The following is a 25,405-nucleotide window of genomic DNA, read 5'->3' as shown; positions in this document are numbered from 1 at the left end:
CACTTCTTTATTGATAAAGTGCTATCTGTCAAAGCGCAGACTTCCCAGTCCGTTCTCGACCCTTCTACCCCTGTCCCTAGTTCTGCTGTCTTTGACAGGTTTGAGCCAGTTTCCTTGCTCTGCGTGCAGGAGTTGGTTGCTCACATGAAGCCCTCAGGTTCCCCTTATGATGCTCTCCCTCCTCGATTTTTCAAAGAGGTTTTTCTCACTATAGCATCAGCTGTACAATCCATTGTAAATAGTAGTCTGTCCTCTGGTGTTGTACCTGTCAATCTTAAACATGCAGTGAATCAGCCTCTACTCAAGAAACCTGCTCTTGATCCTGATATTATTGCAAATTACAGACCTATTTCCAAACTGCCTTTTATCTCAAAAATTATTGAAAAGATAGTTAAGTGTCTAAATCCAATCGAGAATCTGTGGCAAGAGCTGAAAACTGCTGTTCACAAATGCTGTCCATCTAATCTGACTGAGCTGGAGCTGTTTTGCAAAGAAGAATGGGCAAAGATTTCAGTCTCTAGATGTGCAAAGCTGGTAGAGACATACGTTAAAGGATTGGCAGCTGTAATTGCAGCAAAAGGTGGTTCTACAAAGTATTGACTCAGGGGGCTGATTAATTACGCACACCCCACTTTGCAGTTATTTATTTGTAAAAAATGTTTGGAATCATGTAGGGCTGCCACGATTAGTTGACTAGTCACGATTACGTCGGCTATCAAAATCGTCAACGACTAATTTAACAGTCGATGCGTCGTTTGAAGCTTTGTAAGATCACAAAAGACGCAGGAATAAGTAGCAGGATTTAAGAGTGTAATAACAGACTGAAACAGAAGATGGCAGCACTGCATGTACAAGGATGCCAGCTGCCGTTAAACCCCGAAGAAGAAGAAGCTGTGTCCCAGAATTCATAGCGCGGCCCTGCTCAGTTTCCAACAATGGCGGCAGCTGTTTTTTTTTTTCCATATATTTTTATTGAAATTTTTTATAGTACAATACAAACAAATGTTGAACACCCTCACATTCACACATCCATCCATACATCAAACCTGCCTACATCACATTCAAATGTAGAAATGAGCATAGTTCTCACAGCAATACAAAAATACAATGGGTTAGGATAGACAAGATTCTCCCCTCCTTTCCTTCTTCTTTTCCTTTTTGTTCATAAATGTCCTTCACCTCCACTCCCTAAAATAGTCATATATGGCTTCCACATATTCACAAAGTCCCATTGTTTGCCCTTGGCAATATATGTCAGTCTTTCCAGGCCTAGAGAGATTGCAATTTCCTTCTTCCAGAGTCCCATGGAGGGAGCATCCATACTCTTCCAACATAGCGCAATGGCTCTTCTGGCTTGAAGTAGTCCGTAGTCCAGTAATTTAGTTTTTTTCCCCGATTGCTTAAATTCCCTTGGATATATTCCAAGTACACAGAGTTTTCCTATTAAAGGGATTTTTACCTTAAACACTTCAGACAGATATTTGATAACATCTTTCCAAAAGTCCTGGATTTTAGGACACTCCCATAGACAATGAAGAAGAGTTCCTTTTTCAACTAGACATTTAGTACAGATGTCCGGAATATCATTGGACATATGATGAAGCTTGACAGGTGTTATATAGGTTCTCATGAGCCATTTATATTGCAGTAGTTTAAAGCGTGTGTTTATTGTTTGTTTTTGTGCTTTTAAGCAAGCCTGGTTCCAGTCATTTTCATCTATGTCCTCTTGGATCTCCCTTCTCCAAGCATCCAGTTTATCTGCTGCTGAGTCTTTGGAGGAAAGCACCAGTAAATTATAATATATAGAGAGAAAACCTTTCCCTTTTGTATTCTTAACACATACCTCCTCTATTTTTGTCAATGGTGGAAGTTCAGCAATCCTTTGCAGTTTTGATGACAAATAGTTTTTCAATTGTAAATATTTAAAAAAATGCTTTGGGGGTATTAAATATTTTTTACACAACTGATCAAATGTGAGCAGCATGCCATCTGCATATAGGTCTTTAATTTTTTGAATGCCTTTATTTTTCCATATTTTAAATCCCCCATCACTTTTACCAGGCGTGAACTTTTCATTTCCCCAAATAGGGGTAAATCGCGAAAGCGATGGAGGATCGCCCACATATTTATGAGCTGCATGCCAAATTATAATTGTATTTTTCAAGAAAGGGTTCCTTGTAGTTTTTTTTAATATCTTAGTGTCTGAAGAATATAGAAAAGTGTGTAAGGGAAGATCTGGAACAGATTTTTGCTCGATGTCAACCCAGGCTGGAGGTGTTGTTGGGCAGAAATAATGGGTGGCTGATGTTAGTTGGGCAGCCATATAATACCATCTGAGGTTGGGGACTTGGAGACCTCCTCTTTCATAGGGCAAGTAAAGTAGTTGTAAGCGGAGCCTTGCCTTCTTATTATTCCAAATAAATTGGTTAAATAGTTTGTTTAAACTGTCAAAAAATGAAGTTGGTAGAGGCAACGGAAGTGTTTGGAAGTAATATAAAAATTTGGGTAAAATTGTCATTTTTAGGATATTTATCCGGCCTATCATAGATACAGGCAGGTTTGTCCAACGGTTTAGCATTTCCGTGACCTCTCCTACAAGGGGATCATAATTTATTGAGGTTATGTCCTTGAGGCTTGGAGTGATCCTAATGCCTAAATATTTAAAGCCTGTTGTAGTTGTCTTAAATGGGGTGGCCACCACAGGGCTTCTTCTTTCTTCCTCATTAAGAAACATTAATTCTGATTTAGAATTGTTAATTTTGTATCCTGAAAATTCTCCAAATGTTTTTATTAATGTTACTAAATTAGGGATACTATCTTTCAGATTAGTCAAAAAATATATAATATAATCTGCAAATAAAGAAATTAGATGGTCTCTTCCTCCAATTCTTGTCCCTGATATTCCTGCATTTGCTCTCACAGCTATGGCCAGAGGTTCTATTGCTAACACAAAGAGAATTGGTGACAGAGGGCAGCCCTGCCTGGTTGATCGCTGTAAATTAAAGGGTTTTGATACGTTATTATTAGTTAAAACTTGTGCTGTTGGATGTGTATACAATAATCGGATCCATTTCAGGAATGTTTCACCTAGTCCATATCTGGGGAGCACTTGTAAGAGATAATTCCATTCTATTCTATCGAAGGCTTTGCACGCATCTAGTGATAGCAGCGCAGTGTCCTCCCTATTGTTTTTCTCATAAAGTACATTGAGGACACGTCTTATATTATGATAGCCTTGTCTCGTTTTAACAAAACCTTGTTGATCGTCTGTTACCAAATTAGGCACACATTTATCTAGTCTTCTAGAGAGTGCTTTACACAAAATCTTCGTATCACATCCCATAAGACTAATTCCCCTATAAGAGGAGCATTCAGTCGGAGGCTTATTTGGTTTCAATAAAAGGGTTATTGTAGCTAATCTCAGTGAGTCTGGGAGTATTCCGGACTTATATGACTCCTCATACATGTTAAGAAGTGGCAGTATTAATTTATTTTTAAATGTTTTATAGAATTCCATTGGAAGTCCATCAGGACCAGGCGTTTTACCGCTATTCAGGTCGTCTATGGCTTCTGACAGGTCTTTTATTGTTAAATGACTATCAAGGGCTGTTTTATCCTCTTCTGAGAGGGTTTGAAATTTTAACTGATCAAGAAATGCATCTTGTGTTTCTCTGTTTCCCGTATATTCAGATTTGTATAAAGATTGATAAAACTCTCTGAAATTTTCATTTATTTTTAAAGGGTCTGTTGTTATAATACCCGATTTGGACTTTATGTGGGTGATGGCCTTTTCTGCTTGCATCTTTTTTATCCTCCAGGCCAATAATTTTCCTGCCTTCTCTCCTTGGTCATAAAATAATTGTTTGGTCCACATTAAACTTTTTGCCACTTTCTCTGCTGTTAATTTATCATACCTGGCTCTTAGAATAGTCAGATTGTTTAGTTTAGTGGGATCATTGCTCTGGTAAAATTCTGTTTCATTAGATTTAATTTGCCTTTCTAATGATTTTAATTCTTGGTTATATTGCTTACTCTTGATGCTACTGTAGCTTATAATTTCCCCTCTTATGTAAGCTTTAAATGCTTCCCACCTAATACTAGCTGTGGTTTCATCTTTATTTATTTGAAAATATTGATCAATGCAAGTTTCTATAAATTTGACAAATGATGGGTCCTTTAACAAAAATGTTTGCATCCTCCATCGCTTTACACCTTGATCAACTTCGCCCAATCTAACTGATAGACATACTGCTGCGTGATCACTAATCACAATACTGTTATACCAACAGTTCTCAACACAAGGTAATAACTCTGTAGAGATAAGAAAGTAGTCTATCCGCGAATGACTTTGATACGAACTAGAATAACATGAAAATTCCCTGTTATTTGGATTCCTTGTTCTCCAGACCTCATTTAATCTCAAATCTTTCATATAGTTAAAAAGTATTTTTCTAGTCTGGGTATGAGTAGTGTCAGTTTGAGACGACCTATCCAGGTTAGGGTCCAGGGCGCAATTGAAGTCCCCTCCTATGATATAAAGGCCCTCCAAGGTTGATATTGTGAGAAATAGATTTTCATAGAAGGATGGGTTATCCTCGTTGGGGCCATAGATATTTATCAGGTTTATTTCTAACATGGAGATACGGCCCTGCACAATTACATATCTCCCGTTTGGATCTGTAATCACCCTCGTAGTTTGAAATGGGATTGACTTATGTATAAGAGTAATGACTCCTCTGGCATGTCTAGTAAAAGAAGAGAAATATACCTGACCCTGCCATCTTTTGGTTAATAAATGTATCTCTGATGCAGTAAGATGAGATTCCTGTAGGAAAATAATCCTAGAGTTAAAATGTTTTAGTCGGTTTAATACTTGTTTCAGTTTAGCTAACTTCCGTATCCCCCTAACGTTCCAGGTCATAATGTTAACCTTCAAAATGTTTTCTTTAGTTGTCCTCTCCATAAAATATTGTCAGACTGTTCACTTAAATAAACAAAGTAAAGGAAAAATTGAAGAAGCAGGTTTGCACATACATTCACACACTCACACATACCAGATAAAGAACTTGTAAACAATTTCTGATTGAACATTTGCATTTCCTTGTTGGAAATGTCTCCCCCCTCCCTTGAACAAATTATTTGGAGGGCGTTAATCCACATCACTGAGGAGTAACTAGTCAACGCGACCTCTCCAAAACCCCATAAATCAGACAGTGTACACTAACCATATAATGATACTGATTCTTCCCCCATAATAAAGTAAAGTTTACCCTTGGTAGGACAAAACAAAACAAAAAAAAGACTTAGGTGAGGTTCAGCTGTTAATATACAACCCAAAAACGATTGCAATCAAACTTAGAACGAATATGCACTTAAAAACGCCCAGTTATGGTAACATAAGTCCCACATAAATTCGAGCTCAAAATTTTATCTGTCTCTTATCAGTGACTCAATTACTGGTCGGTTATGTTGAAGCAGAGGCAGTCTTATGGAGTGTCTTAATGGTTAACCTGTTGTTTAACCAACTCACTGGTGATGAGCATCCTCTGCTGTTTCCTTCGGCAGATTCTTGTAGAATTTTTCGGCTTCTTGAGGTGTTGAGAAGAGGTGGATCTTCCCACCGTACAGGATTCTGAGTCTGCATGGGTTGTGCTGGAATCCACGGAAGGCATTGATATCAATAAACAGTTTGACAACCGGGTGAAATCCCCGTCGGATCCGAACCGTCTCCGCAGACAGATCCTGTGCAAATGTGATCTTGGCCCCATCATGTGTAATTTGTTGTTTTCTTGCTTCCCAATATACCAGTTCCTTCTCTCGGAATTTTAAGAAACGAATAAGCACCGCTCTGCTCTGGTTTGGTTTCCCGGAGGCAAGCGTGCGATGCACTCGCTCCAGTGTGAATGACTTGTCGGGCGCTAGCCCCAGCCACTTAGGTAGCATGATGTTAATAAAGTCGAAGAGTGATTGTTGCCCTTCTGCTCCCTCTTTTATGCCGAAGATGCGCAGGTTCTTTCGTCGTCCGCGGTTTTCCAAATCATCTGTTTTGGCTTCAAGAAGTGCGATTCGTTTGATAGCCGAGTTCAGTGACGTTTCTGTTTTCTCAAGTGTGCTTTCAACTTCGGCAATGCGGGCTTCGGCCTCTTCGATATGAGCCCCCTGGTTCAATATGTCTTGCTTTACCTCCGAGACTTTACCCTCCAGTGCAGTCACTGCGCTCGCCATCCCAGTCAGTCTTATATCGATGCTGTCCAACTTGGCTCCAAAATCTGACCGGAGTGATTTGAGTTCATCCAAAACCTCGGCTATGCTAGCCATGTTAGCATCTGTGTCGGACGTTGATGGTATAGCGCCTGTCTTGCGTCTTCGGGTAAAGATGTCACACTGTTTCACAGATGAAGCTTTTGACATGTCAGTGCCGTATATTCCAGACCACACTAACAGCATATGCAAGGGTTTTTTATAGAAAGTTTGTACACTGTCCTGAGAGCGACCCCGCTAAGCTGCCATCTTAATGCTTGGCCACGTGACCCCCCCCATGGCGGCAGCTGTTAGTTTTAATATTACTCTTATTATTCTTTCTGGGTCACAAAATAAACATTTAACATATTTTCAGGCGAGAATGTAGCTGTGTAAACCTCAAATATCTGCTCAGTTTGTCAGGACACCACATATTTTCAAAAGCGCTCCGACGTTTTTGGAGACGTCTGTTACCCACTAGCTCGATAGTTAGCCGGGGGCGAGGCTCACTAGAGCCGTGAGAGCACCGGACTCCCGGCAAATCGTTTTCAAACCCACCGCCGTCTTTCGCTACTCAGGTTAAACATGATATATAAGTCACTTAGATAACTTTTTTCAGTATTTTATTTGTTCCTGAGTAAATCGGTTTGGCTGAGATTAAAGTTATAGTTTTTACACAGCTGAATAAATGTCAAGCAGACAGCTGATTATCAGAAGTGTCAGATGCTCGAGAATATACTCCAGTGTCCTGTTATATTTGAGATAGCAAGGAGCAGACGGCTGAGTTTATTAAATCAATCAATCAATCTTTATTTATAAAGCACTATTCATACAAAAAAAAATGTAGCACAAAGTGCTTTACATAGTTAAAAGCAGCCCACCCCACCCTCCAACTCACTCCCCGCACTCTCATTAACATAACATAAACTACTTTCTATGTAGTGTTTAGTGACTACTCAGTAGAGAATATAATTTAGATTGACTTGAGGCATGATTTGACGGCATAGTTCAGTTTTGAGCACAAATTCAACTGTTTTAGGGTGAAAGTTTGGTTTTGCAAGAAGAGTCAGAGGTTTTGTGAATGTAGCTTGAAAATTGGGTTTTGTGTTCACAGTTTGGGGAAAAGGAGAGCAGCTTTCCAGGAATGTGTCTTAGTAATCGTGAAAAACTGTAACAAACAGTTACCCAAATCATTCAAAGAATAATAATTACAAACTTTAAGTATCTTTTGGTTTCTCTTGTATATTCTTCCACATTTCTATAATATGTGCATCAGCATCAATGTAATCAAAGAGAAATGCAGAAAAAATACTTGCAAAGACCTAGTACAGCTAAAAACTCAGGACTAGTCCTGTTTGTGTGTCTAATGGCCAATGTTGGTCTTGTTTTTTAAATGCAGAAGAAGACCCTCTGATGTCTTCTTCTCTGTTGCAGTATGTATGCAGTCTTGAAGGACAGATAATTTGGCTATGTTCTAGTGTTTGAAACACAAACACAGCTGAACATCATCTGTGTAAAAAAGATATGAGACTTCTTAGTTATTCAGGGTGTGTCAAACTCGGAGGATGTACAGAGCAAACACGATAGCAGTGCAGAACCTAGCAGCTCAACACAAGATGGAGTCGCAGAGGAGGACACAAAATTAGCAACAGGAACTGAAAAGCTTTAGTGAGAGTGACAGAGGAAGAAGCCAGCCAGAGCTGCGACCCTGAGATATAAGTCTCTCAGTCAGGTACTTTGAAAGGCAGCTGAGACTTCCAAGGGTACACAGCAAATTCAAAAGTGTTAAATGTTTTGGTGTTAATAGTCTTCTTGCAAAAGTAGAGTTAATTTTACTCTAAGCAGAGTCACATTCTTTTAATGTAACTCTGAGGTGTAAAATGATAGTAGTTAAAATCGAGTGTTAAAAATGAGTGTTTCTCTGTCAAATCTGGAGGTGTTACAATGGAAACATTAACTCTTGACCTCTTAACTCTGAACTCCTACAGGGGCTATGACACCACTAGAGTAAATTCACAGACTCCGCCCCCAGCACGGCTCCAATCGAAGCTGAAGCGAAGCCGTTTCAGAACATTTTGCTCTACATATTTGAGTTGTTTGCCATGCTTGGTAAGTCATTTTTTCAAAGATTGTTTCAATTATTGTTATGAGCTTTTACTTCTGTGGCTCTTTGGAGTTGAGACAAAGCTGTGTGGAAGGCATTAGCCATGTTGCTCGCTGATAGCATAATATTCTGTTTTAGCTAGCTGAAAGGTATTGTTTGCGGGCAAATACCACAGCCTTGAAAAAAGCTTGCATGTGAATTTTCAGTCAAACGTTTGGTCAAATACACCTAAAACAATGTCTAGAATGTGAAATGTTGGTATAATGGTGCTACTTGAAGCCTGAAAACGATCGCCCATAAAAAAAAAACGAGCAAACAGCAGTAGCAGACGTCCTGACTGGATTCTACGTTAGCATAGATCCCTCCAGAGTTTTGTGCACACGGTTTAGGTAAAAATGAAAAAGGTTGAGGTTTTACATTTAGTTCAGTATTACCTGTTGCCTGTGTCCTTGTCTTTTGGGAAAATACTTTACACAAGTAATGGCTCAAAGAGGATTCCTTTTTTTTTCTTTTCTCTATGCTGCAATTGTTTACTGGATTATTTGTGCCATTAATTAGTGTCAACTAATTTTTATTCAATCTCCGCACAGGATATGCTTGTGAAGATGGAATATGGGGGAGAGCAGAAGTGCGTTGAAGTTCCACAGAGGGAAGAATGAAGGACATGCATATTGTATTGAAGAAATAAGTGATGAGAACGCTGTTATTTGCATTTACCATGTCAGACCTTTTGATAAACAAAATTCTAATGAAAGTGAGAACATGTACACTGTTACGTCTTTCAGAAAATGTTTTGAAATTGTGGTGCACAGTTCAGAATAAATGTTTTTCAAAAACCATTGCATCTTTTTAGTAAATGTTTATTTCCAAAAGAAATTTCTAGAAGTTCAGAACAGTAAAATTCCTGCTTTTTAGAATGAATTAGAAGATAACTCTTACGTAGTTAAACTAAAATACTCTTTGAGAGTTAATATATAAACTCTTAACACCAAGTGTTAAATTATCAACTCCAGACAGATTTGGTGTTTAACACTAAATCAGAGTTAACGTACCAACTCTCCAAAAAAAGTTAAATTAACACTCTCTGGTGTGGACCCATATAGACACTTTAATAGTGTTGAAATCAAATCCGACAGTGTTAATTTGGACATGCTGGATTTGCTGTGTACAAGGGTTGAATATTCACCTGTATCTCTATGCATTAAAATATAATGTGAAATATCATGTTGAAATTTAGACTGAAATGTATCTCAAATGTTGTGAGCAGTTTAAACCTCTGAAAGCTGGCTGGCCACCACTTTTTCTAATATTTTGGAGATAAATTCTGAAGGTGGGAGGGGTCAGTGCTAAATAACAGCTTGTTTAGGTAAACAACCAGAAATTAAAGGCCTGATGTTGTTGAGTGTTCAGAGATATTGATACAAAGATCTTTGAGATTGTCAGCCAGTTAAGGCATGTGGTCAGAGAGCAAGGAGGAGGGCTAATAACGTCTCTGATATCATGAATGCTATTAACAAAAAATACTCTTCATTTCAGTAAACAGTTAGAGAAGAGCTTAAAGGTGTAATGATGTCTCTGATTGTGTTGAAGTTTAAAGATAAATTCAATTTTAAAAATATGTAGCCCTCACATCTTTGACCATATTAAAAGAATATAAGATGACAAAGATGAACCTGGAGTTTGGAAATCCACAAATGTTCCACATTCTGACAACTACGCTTGAAACAGCACGTGCTGTATTTCACACAGGGTAAAGATGTTTCTGTTTGCTGTCTAAAACGGGTGAACAGTGGTCATTGAAAGGATGCACCTGTCATGGTTCTGGGCCATTTGAGCCAGTGTTTTGTGTTCTTGTACTTCATGTCATTTTGTATCACGTTAAGTCTACTTTTGTTATTATTTAGTGCCTGGGTTGTTCTGTTAGTTCAGTTATTAGATTTCTCCCTGTGTTGTTGCCCTCTGTGTGTCTGTGTTTGTATCGTGGTGTGAGTTCTTGTGCCTCGTTGCCCCTCATTTCGTCATGTTTATCTACGTCCCCCAGTTCCTCCATGTCCTCTCTCTCCCTCCAGTGTACTTCCTGTTTAACTTTGATAGTCTCCCATCAGTGTGCATCGTGTTGTGTTTGCTCTTCTCCTGTTTTGTTATCTTTATTTGTGTCAGGTGTGCTCCACGTCTGATCCTTCTGTGCATTTATGTCTGCGTCTCCCTCAGTTCCGTGTCTTATCCTCCCTCATGGCTGTGTCACTCTCCCGGTGTTTCCTCGTGAGTTAGAATTTCCCAGTTTAGTTTTGTATCGCCTTTTCCCAGCAAAGAAAGCTGGGATTTTGGAGTTCACGTCACACCTTGGTGAAGTCTGCTTTTGGATCCTTTCCTGCCTGCACAGCGGTTTCATGACAGAACCATGATCTCTACATCTTTGTTCAGGAAAAAAAGCATCACCAATGTTTAAAATAGCAGCAAAGAAAGATGATTAAAAATATTAGAGGTGATAAAATGATGACCCCTATTTAGGGCTGCTCAATTAATCGAATTTTAATCACGATTACGATCTGGGCTTTCAACAATCATTAAAAATGACTGAGCCGATTATTAGCCCCTCCCTCGTGCTTTACTCTCACGCTGCTCCGTGTGGCAAATCGAGCGCACCTCTCTGCATTTCGAACACGTGTCACAACAATTAAGAGGACCCGAGGGAAGCTCGGAAAGCTAAGCAGAAGTTATTTGGAGAGGAGAGTGACTGCCGTTGGTTGAAAAGAGGGGTAAAAAAACTTCAGTGGTGTGGAAACATTATGGGTTCGCGGAGTCAGACGTGGATCAAGTAGACATAGTGTGTAAACTTTGCTACAGTGTCGTAGCTGCACCACAGAGCAACACTGCAAAGTTCACTAAACATAGATGTTTACATTTTTCATTTATTTTTATATTGCAAACATTTGCACTCTCACTGGCACAGACCCTCCGTCTGTGCCAGTGAGAGGTCACAGAGTAGCTCCACTGGCGCTGGCTGTGAGGACATACTGAGACCACTGAGGGTGAGATTCATCATGCACGGAAAACTGATTTCTCATAGCAGCTTGGATGTATAATAGAGTTTGAAGATCATGCACCCAGCGAGAAGAAAGACAATGACACATTAGCAGGAAAGCAAAAAACAAAACAAAAACAACAGGTAGAAGCACCTAAACTGAACACAGGCACCATGTGATGGCCAAACCCATGGCCACACTAAAGTCGGTAACTCTTGTGTATTTTCATTTCTTCATTTGAACACAATAACACACTTTAGTTTCCAATAAATTTATTGACTGGTTTGGATAAATTTGTTCTATTTGTAAGCACGCACATTTAGTTTACTTACATATTCACACCAGTTCGTTAATTTGACTTTTGACTAACCTTTGTTTCTTTACGTCTTACCCTTAAATACAATAGGATAATTGGACTGCACCACCACCTCCTGAAAGAAAAAGTATTAGCATTTAATTGGATATTGAGTTTAGGATTCAATACTTTTGATTTTCTTATTTGATCTTTAGTTTAATAACAAACCAGACTGTGCTGCATTCTTTGTTTATGATTGTGTTTTGTTTAGTATCCCCATTGTGTGTCAAAGTGGTCTGATCAGCCATTATATGCAATGGGGGGGCGGTTTCACACCAGCCTATTAATCAACCAAAGACCCAGACAGACTTTTAATTCATTTGAAAGCCTGATGCTTAGCCTCATCCACCCCAGCTGTGAAACTCAGAAACCAGTCTTACTTGTTATCATCTATCGTCCACCTTAGCCTTACACAGAGTTTCTGTCTGATTTCTCAGACTTTTTATCTGATTTAGTTCTGAGCTCAGATAAAATAATTATTGTGGGTGATTTTAACATCCATGTAGATGCTAAAAATGACAGCCTCAACATGGCATTTAATCTGTTATTAGACTCAATTGGCTTCTGTCAAAATGTAAAAGAACCCACCCACCACTTTAATCACACTCTAGATCTTGTTTTAACATATGGCATAGAAACTGAACATTTAACAGTGTTTCCTGAAAACCCTCTCCTGTCTGATCATTTCCTGATAACATTTACATTTACAATAATTGATTACACAGCAGTGGAGAGTAGACTTTATCAAAGTAGATGTCTTTCTGAAAGCGCTGTAACTAAGTTTAAGAATATAATCCACCCACTGTTATCATCTTCAATGCCCTGTACCAACATAGAGCAGAGCAGCTATCTGAACGCCACCCCAACAGAGGTCGATCATCCTGTTAATAATTTCACTTCCTCACTACGTACGACTCTGGATACTGTAGCTCCTGTGAAAACTAAGGCCTCTAATCAGAAGTACCTGACTCTGTGGTATAATTCTCAAACACGTAGCCTAAAGCAGATGACTCGTAAATTGGAGAGTTACAAATTTAGAGGATCATCATTTAGCCTGGAGAAATAGTTTGCTGCTTTATAAGAAAGCCCTCCGCAAAGCCAGAACATCTTACTATTCATCACTGATTGAAGAAAATAAGAACAACCCCAGGTTTCTCTTCAGCTCTGTAGCCAGGCTGACAAACAGTCAGAGCTCTGTTGAGCCAACCATCCCTTTAACCTTAACTAGTAATGACTTCATGAACTTCTTCACAAATAACATTTTTATCATTAGAGAAAAAATTACCAATAATCATCCCACAGATGTAATATTATCTACAGCTACTCTTAGTACCATTGATGTTAAGTTAGACTCTTTTTCTCTAATTGATCTTTCTGAGTTAACTTCAATAATTACTTCCTCCAAACCATCAACGTGTCTTTTAGACCCCATTCCTACAAAACTGCTCAAAGAAGTCCTGCCATTAATTAATTCTTCGATCTTAAATATGATCAACCTATCTCTAATAATCAGCTATGTACCACAGGCCTTCAAGCTGGCTGTAGTTAAACCTTTACTCAAAAAGCATCTCTAGACCCAGCAGTCTTAGCTAGTTATAGGCCAATCTTCAACCTTCCTTTCATATCGAACATCCTTGAAAGAGTAGTTGTCAAACAGCTAACAGATCATCTGCAGAGGAATGGTTTATTTGAAGAGTTTCAGTCAGGTTTCAGAGCTCATCACAGCACAGAAACAGCTTTAGTGAAGGTTACAAATGATCTTCTAATGGCCTCTGACAGTGGACTCATCTCTGTGCTTGTCCTGCTAGACCTCAGTGCAGCGTTCGATACTGTCGACCATAATATCCTATTAGAGCGATTAGAACATGCTGTAGGTATTACAGGTACTGCACTGCAGTGGTTTGTATCATATCTATCTAATAGACTCCAGTTTGTGCATATAAATGGAGAGTCCTCTTCACACACTGAGGTTAATTATGGAGTTCCACAGGGTTCAGTGCTAGAACCAATTCTGTTTACATTATACATGCTTCCCTTAGGCAGCATCATTAGAAGACATAGCATACATTTACACTGCTATGCAGATGACACCCAGCTCTGTCTGTCCATGAAGCCAGATAACACACACCAATGAGTTAAACTGCAGGAATGTCTTAAAGACATAAAGACCTGGATGGCCGCTAACTTTCTGCTTCTTAATTCAGATCAAACTGAGGTTATTGTACTCGGCCCTGAAAATCTTAGAAATATGGTATCTAAGCAGATTCTTACTCTGGATGGCATTACCTTGGCCTCCAGTAACACTGTGAGGAACCTTGGAGTCATTTTTGACCAGGACATGTCCTTCAACGCACATATTAAACAAATATGTAAGACTGCTTTCTTCCATTTGTGCAACATCTCTAAAGTTAGAAATATCCTGTCTCAGAGTGACGCTGAAAAACTAGTTCATGCATTTATTACTTCCAGGCTGGACGACTGTAATTCATTATTATCAGGAAGTTCTGAAAACTCACTGAAAAGCCTTCAGCTAATCCAAAATGCTGCAGCAAGAGTCCTGACAGGGACTAGAAAGAGAGAGCAGATTTCTCCTGTTTTGGCTTCCCTTCATTGGCTTCCTGTTAAATCCAGAATTCAAAATCCTGCTCCTCACATACAAGGTCTTAAATAATCAGGCCCCATCTTATCTTAATGACCTTGTAGTACCATATCACCCTATTAGAGCACTTCGCTCTCGCTCTGCAGGCCTACTTGTTGTTCCTAGAGTATTTAAAAGTAGAATGGGAGGCAGAGCCTTCAGTTTTCAGGCCCCTCTTCTGTGGAACCAGCTTCCAGTTTGGATTCAGGAGACAGACACTATCTCTACTTTCAAGATTAGGCTTCAAACTTTCCTTTTTGCTAAAGCATATAGTTAGGGCTGGACCAGGTGACCCTGAATCCTCCCTTAGTTATGCTGCAATAGACGTAGGCTGCCGGGGATTCCCATGATGCATTGAGTTTTTCCTTTCCAGTCACCTTTCTCACTCACTATGTGTTAACAGACCTCTCTGCATTGAATCATATCTGTTATTAACCTCTGTCTCTCTTCCACAGCATGTCTTTATCCTGTCTTCCTTCTCTCACCCCAACCAGTCGCAGCAGATGGCCCCGCCCCTCCCTGAGCCTGGTTCTGTTGGAGGTTTCTTCCTGTTAAAAGGGAGTTTTTCCTTCCCACTGTCGCCAAAGTGCTGCTCATAGGGGGTCATATGATTGTTGGGTTTTTCTCTGTATCTGTGAAGCGCCTTGAGGCGACTTTTGTTGTGATTTGGTGCTATATAAATAAAATTGAATTGAATTGAGAGCACCGCTTTCCCCTACTGAGACGCTTGACAGTTTGCCAGAATCTCTTCGAGGCAGTCTGAAAGTCTTTTTCTATGGCCTCTCCGAACTCCTGCCACACCCGAGTTTTTGCTTCAGCCACTACCCGAGCCGCATTCCGCTTGGCCTGTCGGTACCTATCAGCTGCAGGTCTGGTGATACGATTACAAAATGTAGAAAGTAAAGCCAATAAACCTTCAGGTCACAGTAACAGTCTTCATCAATGATCAAGCTGAGTTCGAACGTCCAGAGAGAATTGGTTTAGATATCTAGTAGTTTCTTAGCAAGTTGGAGGGTAATTTTCTACACACAGATACTGAGGATCATGAAATACTTTTTCTTTTTTCTTTTTTAAGCACACTCTGCATAGCGGTAACAAAAACCCCACCGAATTTTCACAAGTTTATGTAGTTCTGAACAGTCCTCCAATCATTTGCAGGATTTCAGGATTCATAAACAACCCTCCTCTAAGCTTTCAGAACTTTAAATAGCAACATAGAACAAAAACATTCTTTGTAACATGCAGTAGACTAAAGACAAATACTACATTTGGAAAAAGAAAAGAAAAAAAAGGTGCTAACCACAATGTTTGGGGGGTTGTGAGCCATCTATTCACAGAGTGCTATGTTTCTATGAGATGGAAAGTTTTATGGTAGCCTGCACTAAATGTACACATGCAAATAGCAGCCATTATCTCTGTACTAAACATCAAAGTTAGAAACAAGACTTGAAATCAATTCTTAAACTCCAATTTGTTAAAACACTTGATTTTCTATAAATTTGTTCAATGCCGATTTCATAGATACTACTGTGGGATGCTTGTCTTTATGACTTGTTGATCTAAACCTAAAACTGCCTATAGATTTTTCATCATGGCAGCACAACAACAAGCTCTGAGCACAAGATCCATAGAGGCTGGGGTCTATCACACCAGGCAAGACCCCAGGTGCAGGCTGTATATATACTGGACATAGTGGTGGTAGACGAACAGAAGAAGACGGCCGTAATGATAGATGTAGTGATACTGAATGACAGCAACATGGTTAAGGAAGGAAGAAGGAACACGAGAAGCTGGTGAAGTACCAAGGGCTCAGAGACGAGCTCAAGAAAATGTAGAGGGTAAAGGTAATGGTGGTCCCAATGGTAATCGGAGCACTCGGTGCAGTGACTCCAACAGATCCCAGGAATAACATCCAAGATCTCTGTCCAGAAGAGTGCAGTCGTGGGAATGGTAAATGGACTGATTCTCAAAGCGCTTTACATAACATGCCACATTCACCCAAACACAGTCATTCACACTTTCTTCTATGGTTTTAAGTGCTCACTAACTAACATTCACGCACATTCATACTGTGATGGATGCATCAGAGAGCAACTTGAGGTTTGTATCTTAGATACTAAGGATACTTGGCATGCAGACAGAGACCTCCTGAGCTACAGCCACCCCAGCTAAGATACTGCTCAGGACCCTCAAGCCCTTGAAACTGTCATCACCAACAACAAGGCTTTTACACAGAGTATGCATGTCAATACTTCCTGTGTCATTTCTCATTATTACACATAATTTATGGACATATATGGTTTGATTTCTTTGCATGTGTCGATTGGATGGATTATTGTCGACATCTGGTAAGAATTTCATATCAACAGCACTTTTAGAAATGTATTTACTTGGAAAAGTGGCGTTCAATAGTTATTTTAGCTGCTGTACTGTGTATATATCAAGATAATATGGTTCCTAGAACCATTTTACCAAAAAGATTGGCTGATGAGAAAAACAAGCAAGCTTACCTGCTGTGAAACAAACAAAGAAAAAATATGTTTTTTCCATGCCGCATGCATTTACATGCATCCTCTGACAGTGTGGGGTCACGAGAGATGAGAGTGTGGTGTCACTGCCACAAATTTGCTTCTGGTTCAGCCTTTGCAGCTGCACTTTTCCTGTTGCTGATGTGGGCAGTGATACTGCAGCCGAAACCTTCAACCTGTCATAAAAACAAGAAGACATACATGAATTTTAGAAATCTGGTACTTCTCTGGGAAGTCAGGCATTAATCAAGCATAACGTTCAAACAATAAAACATGTTTTTCTGCTCAGGAATGCAAGTAAAAACTGTAATTTGATATCTTAAAGAAAAATAAGAACAAGCTTTACTGTTCCTTCTGCTTTTTGTTAAAGTCAATTGAAAATGTATATTTTAGTACAAATAATATAATTGATCTCCAAAAGTTGATTGTGTTCATCTGGACGTTTTCAGTGGGAGAAACGTTTCGTCACTCATCCAACTGACTTCTTCAGTCTCAGCTGACTGCAGGTTTCCAACCTTATAAACAATATATTTGCAGAATGACTGAAACTAGCCCACTGAAGGAACAAAGGCCTGGAAGGACAGTTGGGAGGACAGTTCCTTCATCATTGTTCCTTCAGTGGGTGGTTTCAGTCATTATGCAAATATATCGTTTATAAGGTTGGGGAAACCTGCAGTCAGCTGAGACTGAAGAAGTCAGTTGGATGAGTGACGAAACGTTTCTCCCACTGAAAACGCTACGTCCAGATGAACACAATCAACTTTTGGAGATTTACTTACCTGGATGATGGAGAATGCATCTAGACAATACAATTGATCAAAGAGCTCGTGCATAGTGGTGGATGACGCATTACAGAAACCTAAAATAAAATATCTAATCAGTGTGCAGCATCGAGGAAGCTAAAATAGTGAAATGTGTTTTTTACTCATTTCTTTTGTGAGTTGGATTCATTATATCATTACAATAACTTCTTTAATTTAGTGACTTGAAATGATGTAAATTTGGAGCCATGTTGGTGTATCCGCTCCATTTACGCTCTGACACTGCTTAAGCTGAGAGACGCACATGCAGAGAATGTGTGGGTCTCATACATGGGGATAGCAAACGCCTCCATAGTGCCACAAGATGTCATTGCAGTAGCCTCAGCTCACATGCAGAGAAAAGTCTTGCTCCACCTGTTGAAACTCTCTTGTGCATTTATGACAGTAGCAGGAGTACAGAGCACTAATGGTGTGGTTTGGGAGAAATCGTCTGCTACATAAGACTTTCAGAGATGGTGAAAGAAGAGGGCAGAACAGGATTTAAGTCGTATGTTTGGGTGTTTAGACTGACAACAAGCTTACAAAGGCTGGTTACAAGAAGGGATGGGCATTATATTTCCTATGCAAGCTGAGATATTTCAAAGGTAGCAGCAACATGCTTTGTTTTGTGGTGAGTGCACTGTATTTTGTTGTGGTCTGTTAAGGGAGCACCAAGAACAGCAATTTCAACAATGTTTATGCTAAATTTTCACAATGAGCACGAGGGTTAAAATGTTCTCGTTTCACTATTTCAGGCCTTCTCCTAGGACAGGGGTCGGCAACATGCGGCTCTTTAGTCTTTATACTGCGGCTTCACGTGGTTTGGAAAAAAATGATGTTTGCACGAACATGCTTTTTTTCTTTATCCGGTTGTTCAGTCTGACGTCACTAGCCGTGTCTGGGTCTAAACTCCGCTGCAGGTCCATATATCAAACGATCACTATGGCATTACTGAGAGTTGAAAAACTGTCTAAAGTCTTTCATCTTTAATAAAATGATCAGCGTTCTGCTCTACCAGGTGTAACAATTGAGTTTAACATCCAGGCATCCATGAAAACGGAATTTATGACATTTAACGGAGTTAGAAGTTAGCAGGGAGTTAGCTCGCTAGCTTCTATCTAAATACAATATAGCATGTCCTGACTGCGGGGTTTTGGAAACAAATTCAAACGTACAGCTCTGCTATCACTTCCAGCATAAATGAAGACAGAAAACTAAACAGCAGTGACGTTTGTAGGGTTACTGAAGTTGGGCTAGCTGGTATATAATGATGTGCTACGTGACTGCTAGCGACACAGCTATGTTAGCATAATATATAAACAAGCTAACTTTTTTTCCACTCGATAAAAGTTAACGCGAGTGTTCTCGGTGGTCAGGAACAAATGTAATCGCATGGCAGGATGCTGTAAAAGGACCAAACTTCAGCCAGGAGAACAACTGAGATAATCCATCCACAATACGAGGTTAGTCATTCATATACTGCTGCATGGGCTGGGCTGTAGTTACATCCTAAGGTTTTAAAAACTGAGCTTAAATAAATGATTAGCGGTAATAAAAGCCGAGGGAGGTCAACAGTGATCACTGACTGTTTTAGGAGCTTTTTGAGATTAAATAGAAGAAAATACAAAACATTAAACATGTTAACAACACAAAAGCCATATTAAACGCAGACTACTTTAGGCCCGGAAGTAGGATTCGTCGCATCATCACTGAACAACCGGATTGACCACTTTACACACATGGTTGCTGTAGCCACACAGCCGGCTGTAGCTGTCCAGCTCACAGCCCACACACACCAACACAACAGCAGAGAGAGCACAGACTGACAGGATGCCGCTCAGGTGCCTCCCCTGCAGCGGCACTGCAGACCACACTGCGACACACACATTAGCCATGTAAAATAAATATTTATCCAGATATTTTGCAAATATTTATTTTTCAGTTGATTTTTTCCAATTATTTTTAAAATTCAGGTCAAAGCTCCGCTACAGGCCGCAAAATCCCAAAGGTGATATAAGGATGACGGCTCACTACAGTTTTTGTTTGCTATATGAATAATTTAAGTTCAGCTTTTTAATTCATGTTTGTTATATTTTTTTAAGAGTTCAAAATGTGTTCATTACATAAATAAAATTTAATTTTCTCTGTAGCACTTCATGGATTTCATAAGCAACACAATTTAGTTGTTTATACAAAGCGTAAAGGTAAAAAACAATAACAGTGTTATCTTCATTTTAGATGTCAAAAAGTATTTGCTGCTCCCAGTGTTTTCTTTTCTGTGGAAACTGGGTCCAAACGGCTCTTTGGGTGTTAAAGGTTGCTGACCCCTGTGTTAGGACATTAACATGACCTGTAGGGCTGTTTTATTCTAGGACATCACATTGTATTTCACAGTTGTACATCATGTAATCTGTCCTAAACTTCACATGCTTTATAGAAACGACTGCGTGCGTATAATCACCAACAGCTCGCCCAAGCTGTAGCACAGGTCATCTGCCCTCTGTGTTTGCAGCTTTAATTTCTGTCTTTAGCATTTTATATCTGCTGCATTTGAATGCTAGAAAAGGAAAGTTAGACAAATGACTGCATGAGACCTGTGAGATGAGAGCATGTGGCAAGCTATTTTCTGAAGCCTTCATCTTTGTTGTTCCCCCACCCACCCTCAGTGTCTGCTTTCTTTCCCTTCTCTAAGTCTTCTCACATACGTAGCTATAACTTTGCCTCCTTCACATCCTGTCTTTCTTGGGAGCTTGGCATTACTTCACTGAATTGTTCATTTACTGAGTAAGTAAATACTTGCAGTTTTTAGTTTGGTTTGTTACTTTTTAATATTGTATCTTTCTGGTATTATAAAGTTTCCCATTTATTTTAACTCATTTCTTTATTGGACATATTTATTCACCTCCTTGTCTTCTGCCTACCTGTTGTAAATGTTCTTCATTCTCAAAGAACAAACGTTTCCTGTGTTTCAGTATGAGAGAAATCTATCTGAATTGAAGGTAATAAAATATGTAACATGCGGCTAGAATCAGCTTCAGTCCTGGGATGATTTAACTAAACTGAAACGGAGTTTCCTTTTACAGAGATTCATAAGAGTTCAGCAGCTGTCATTATTCATGAGGAACTCTAATGTGGTCACTGCAATGAAAGCTTCATTACAGTGACCACACTATAAATATTTAACATGGTGGGCCACGTGCAGATCTCAGTGATCTGAAGTGGACTGAAGCAGTGAAACTCACTTTGTTGTCAGTGAAAAGAACAATTAGTCCTGTGTATAGAACAGTCAGAATTCACAGGTGCCAGTTAGAAAACCCCCTGATTACTGCAGTTGCTGTTGCAAAGTTGCAGATAGGTGCAAAATCGATTTCCTGTTTTTTCAGTGAAACACAGATGCAGAGTGCACAGAACTAACCACATCCTGAGCCTGAACGAGTGTGAGTCAGTGAACAGGGCAAATATAACCTTTTTACTTTAACATTTGGCATTCTCGTTATTAGTGGAGTGTTCTGTGCAAACGGTTTTCATGGCTTCACAAAAACTGTAGACTCAGTTTCCTGTTCTTTGCTAACAGGAGTGGAAGCCAGTGTGGTTTTCTGTTGTCCATCTGCTTAAAGCTTCATGTGTTAGCATTCCAAGGTGCTCTTTTTGAAATGCACAACGAAGAGTACACAACACAAATAGAGAAAGGTTATTACAGTTGTCTTCCTGTCTGCTCAAAACAGCCTGGCCATTCTGACCTCTGGCATCAACAAGGCGTTCTCACACAGGAAGCTGCTGCTGCTCTATTTCTGACCAGTTTCTTTGTAGACTGTAGACATGGTTATATGGGGAAATCCCAGCAGATCAGCAGTTACTGAAATACTCAGTACAACCAGATTCACTTAAATCACCTTTCTTCGCCGTTCTGATGTCATCTCGACCATGACTGCATTCCTACATGCATTTAGTTGCTGCCATGTGATTTGCTGATTTGCATTAACAAGCAGCTGACCAGGTGTACCTCGTGAAGTTTTCAGCGAGTGTCCGTGTGCTTTTCATCAGTCAGTCTTGTATTTTTAATTATCCTAAAAGCAACTAAAACTCTTATGACAGCATACTTCCTGTAACTAATACAAGCATGACTGATTGTCACTTCACACAGGTGTGTGTCTCATAATCATAGCTGAACATTTTTTTCAGATATCAGTTTATAAAATATGATGTTAATAATGTCAATAGTTCAATTCTAAATAAAATGCAAGTGAAAAACCTGTTTGCCTGGCTTCTAGCTAAATCACAGCTGCTGTAACTGTACAGCGTGTTTATCATTTATGATGTTAAATATAGCAGATTTCTTGCTTCTTCTTCACCTTTGTACCTCTGCTAAAGTAGTTTCATCTCCAATCTGTCAGACTCTATGCATCTGTTGTATACAGTGTAATGCAAAGTTCCCCTCTTAGCAAGCACTCAGTAACGTGGGAAAGAAAAACCTCTGAAAAACCAGAGCAAACTGGTGACGCTGTAACCACGAGACAGACACATGTTCAGAATGGTAATGCAATATGCAGGAGAAGAGATAAGTAGCAGGAAAAAAGACCAGCTGCACAGTGAGGAGACACTAATGTCATATCATGGAAGAATGAAAATAAACATTATAAATCATTTTTTTAAATATTCAGGCAAATGTCTTGAGTCTATTGAGTTATTGAAGTTCTTTAAAACATTTAAAATATGTGCATTAACAATATGTAACTATTTACCTGCTGGATGGAGCTATAGAGTACAGGTACTGCTGTATCTACTGTATACAGTTCCAAATAGAGAGGAAAGTTGCTGGCAAACAATCACATCTGCACATTTACAGAAATTGTTTATTGCAAACAATGTGGGATTTATGTTTTTACACACACGTCTTCCTGTGTGTGCCTTTGTAGTGTCTACCTGTTGTTGCCGCTGCTTCTTTTTCCAGCTCTCCACCACGGCATGCTTCTTTAGTAGGGGAGGCACCCACTGTTGACCATCTCCCTCCCCACAGCCCCTACTGGTCACCTGGTTCTGCCAGATGTTTCTGATTGTTCAAAGGGAGTTTTTCATTCCCAAAGTGTCATTGTTGGGCTTTCTCTGTATTATTGTAGGGTCTTTACCTTACAATACTAAGCGCCTTGAGGCAACTGTTGTTGTGGTTTGGTGCTATATAAACAAAACTGAATAATCATTTAGTGTTTAAAGAAACATTACCTGACAAATCTGTTCACAGGTTGTTCATTGAGTTTAGAGCTACTGAGGTCATTTCTTGCGATTCACATCGTTTTAACTGCAGTTTCTGCTTTTTGTCTTTTTAGTGATCTACAGAGTCACCATGAGGACCAAAGCCATCCTTCTTATGTCAGTGTTTATACTGATACTCTTGATTCCCGTATCTTTTGCTACCGGCACTCAAAACTATACTCTAGAGAACAATACGACATCTACTCAAACTTTAGGCTATTCACACTCTCCCTCTGGAGCTACAAACAGCACAACAACATCCTCCCCAACATCCAATTCAGTTACAACCGTTGTTCCATCAGGTACAACAAATACAGCTCTACCTAGCACAACTTCCTCACTCTCCACAACCGAAAAGGCAGTGAAGATTTGGCTTATTGTCATTCTGTTGGTCATCATGGTTTTGATGGTGCTTGTGGCATATCTCCATCACGTGTGCCAGCAGTCCGGCCATAGCGGCTCTGTGCCCAGGTTCCTATTAGATGTGAGGGAGAGGCTGAGAACCTGGATCAGGAACCTGGAGGACCACCAGGGTGTTCAGCTTTGGCCAGGGGACAAGAGACCAGCAGAGGATGCCATGGAGGAGGATGCCATGGAGGACACAGAAGGAGGACAGGCAGATGAGGGAGAGGTGTGGAGGGGTGGAGAAGGAGCTAATAATGAACTAAGCAACGAGGAAAAAGGAGAACACAAGGAGGAAGACAGCGACACTTCGGATGACTGCTCAAGTTTGGAGGGGGATGATCTGAGGGAGAGGGCACTAAACAGACAGAATGAAGAGGAGGGGAACCAGAGCAAGGACAAGGATGAGGATGAAACGAGTACCTCACGTGATGAAGGTCAAAGTCATTCAGAAGGAATGAGTGGTGGAAATAAAGATGAAGATTCTGAAGAGACTGCACTTGTAATCTCCCCTCAGCAGGATGTATGTGATGTGACTGTTTTATAGTGAAATGATGCATGAGTGAAGGAGAAGATTCTGACTGTTTTTAATGTTACAGAGTTTAGATAGTTACTTTATCGACACCAAATCAATAAATAAATCAATACATTTGCCTTTTTCATAGTTGTCTCTGTGCTCTACCACTGAAACTCCGATGTAAAAAAAAAAAAACACTGTCAGTGTGTGATGCTCTTCAAATAAACCTTTAAAAAAATCCTCCTCTGTCTGGAATTAACATGAAATTCAGATGGCACAAAGACAGCTTTTTTACTGATGAGTACATAAGTGAGGGGACTACACCTTACAAAGTTATATTCAAAATACCTTTCTTCAAAAGCACTCCAGTATAATGAGCAGACACCGTCCATGGGCTTTTTCTCCAAAGGCCCATGGACAGGTGATAAGAAGCATCAACACCAACTAATTTAAAGACCTATTTGCCAGATATCAAATATTAAAATAGATTTCTATTTCTCATCAGCCCTACTGTTGCAGATTTATGTGAAAATGTCTATTTATTGCCTTTTCTCACTTCCAGATCTCTTATAGGAAAAAGCTCCAGATTCTGAGGTCGTCTTGAGTTTTTTGGTTACCTGGTTGATGTTGAAGGGGTAAACTATGACAACCCCCTTTTTATAACTAAAATATGGAATTATATTTATTTCCAAAGCCATGTGCTAGAAAGAACATAATCATGTGCAACTAACTTCTTTCACAGGCACAGGTATTCAATGACACTCACGCATCTAAATTCAGCAACCTGCTTTGCAGGTGTGTTCAGTTCATGATGGTTTCGATCTTGAAACCTCTTCTTTCTAAGGAAGCTGAGAAAATTTCGATTAACCTCCAAACTTCTTAGCAGCCTTTACAGATGCACAGCAAAGAGTGTCCTGACAAACTCCATCACAGTGAGGTAATTCCAACAGCACAGTTTGCCTGTGGAGTACCCCTCCCACCACTACAGGAGATTTACATCACCCAGGTCGGAAAAGGGGCACACAACATCATTAAGGACCGCACCCACCCACGGCACACAGATCACACTCCTGCCACCTGGCAGATGCCTGCGCCCATTCCTCTGGTGAGCCAGCCGTTTCCCTCGTTTTCTGAAGGCTCACTTCAACCACCACTACTTCTGTCCCCTGCCTGGGAACTCGCAAAGCAAGAATTTCATTGCTCAGAGTAACCATTTGTGTTTTGCAGTGTACATGACAATAAACTTTAATCTATTACTGAAGACAGCAATGCCAACTGCATACTGGGCTTTTTTGACTTGGGCTTCAATCAAAGAGACCACCACTGCAGTGCAAGGGCTCTTTTATACTGTAGTTTAAGTCGATTTAACTGTAAAAGCAGAGCTGCATAAAACCATTTACCTAATTTTGTGAACAATCCTGATGTGACTCCTATTTAAAGTTGTTTGTCTAGAAAGCTGAGTTTTGTGGAATATTTAATATTGCATTAGCTGTAAATTGGCAGATTTTGTTTTGAAATAGATGCTTCTGCAAATCTCATTCCAGA

The 25,405-nt window shown here is 39.7% G+C and overlaps 1 protein-coding gene and 1 long non-coding RNA gene across 3 annotated transcripts in view; one reads left to right on the top strand and one right to left on the bottom strand.

Annotated features, from left to right (window-relative positions):
• The window catches only part of LOC309707672 (CD48 antigen-like), a 40,734-nt gene extending 23,641 nt beyond the window's left edge, over window positions 1-17,093 (bottom strand). The window contains exon 1 of one of the 2 annotated variants that reach the window (XR_014277046.1): window positions 16,874-17,093. Coding sequence is in view for 1 of the 2 variants with exons in the window: in XM_082535138.1 (XP_082391264.1) it covers window positions 16,874-17,090 (217 nt within the window). In the remaining variant the exon portion in view is untranslated. The remainder of the gene's footprint in view (window positions 1-16,873) is intronic. The other variant, XM_082535138.1, reaches the window with a different exon arrangement.
• On the top strand, window positions 7,773-9,214 carry LOC309707673. The gene is made up of 3 exons (XR_014277047.1): window positions 7,773-7,972; window positions 8,229-8,349; window positions 8,935-9,214. It is a non-coding gene; the product is annotated as an uncharacterized lncRNA (long non-coding RNA).
• Window positions 17,094-25,405: the final 8,312 nt, after the last annotated feature.

This window comes from Aulonocara stuartgranti (assembly GCF_965226115.1).
Source record: "Aulonocara stuartgranti genome assembly, chromosome: 6".
In the NCBI taxonomy this organism is placed as follows: Eukaryota; Metazoa; Chordata; class Actinopteri; order Cichliformes; family Cichlidae; genus Aulonocara; species Aulonocara stuartgranti.
Note: the sequence above shows the minus strand (reverse complement) of the source record. Positions and strands in the feature narration are given on the sequence as shown.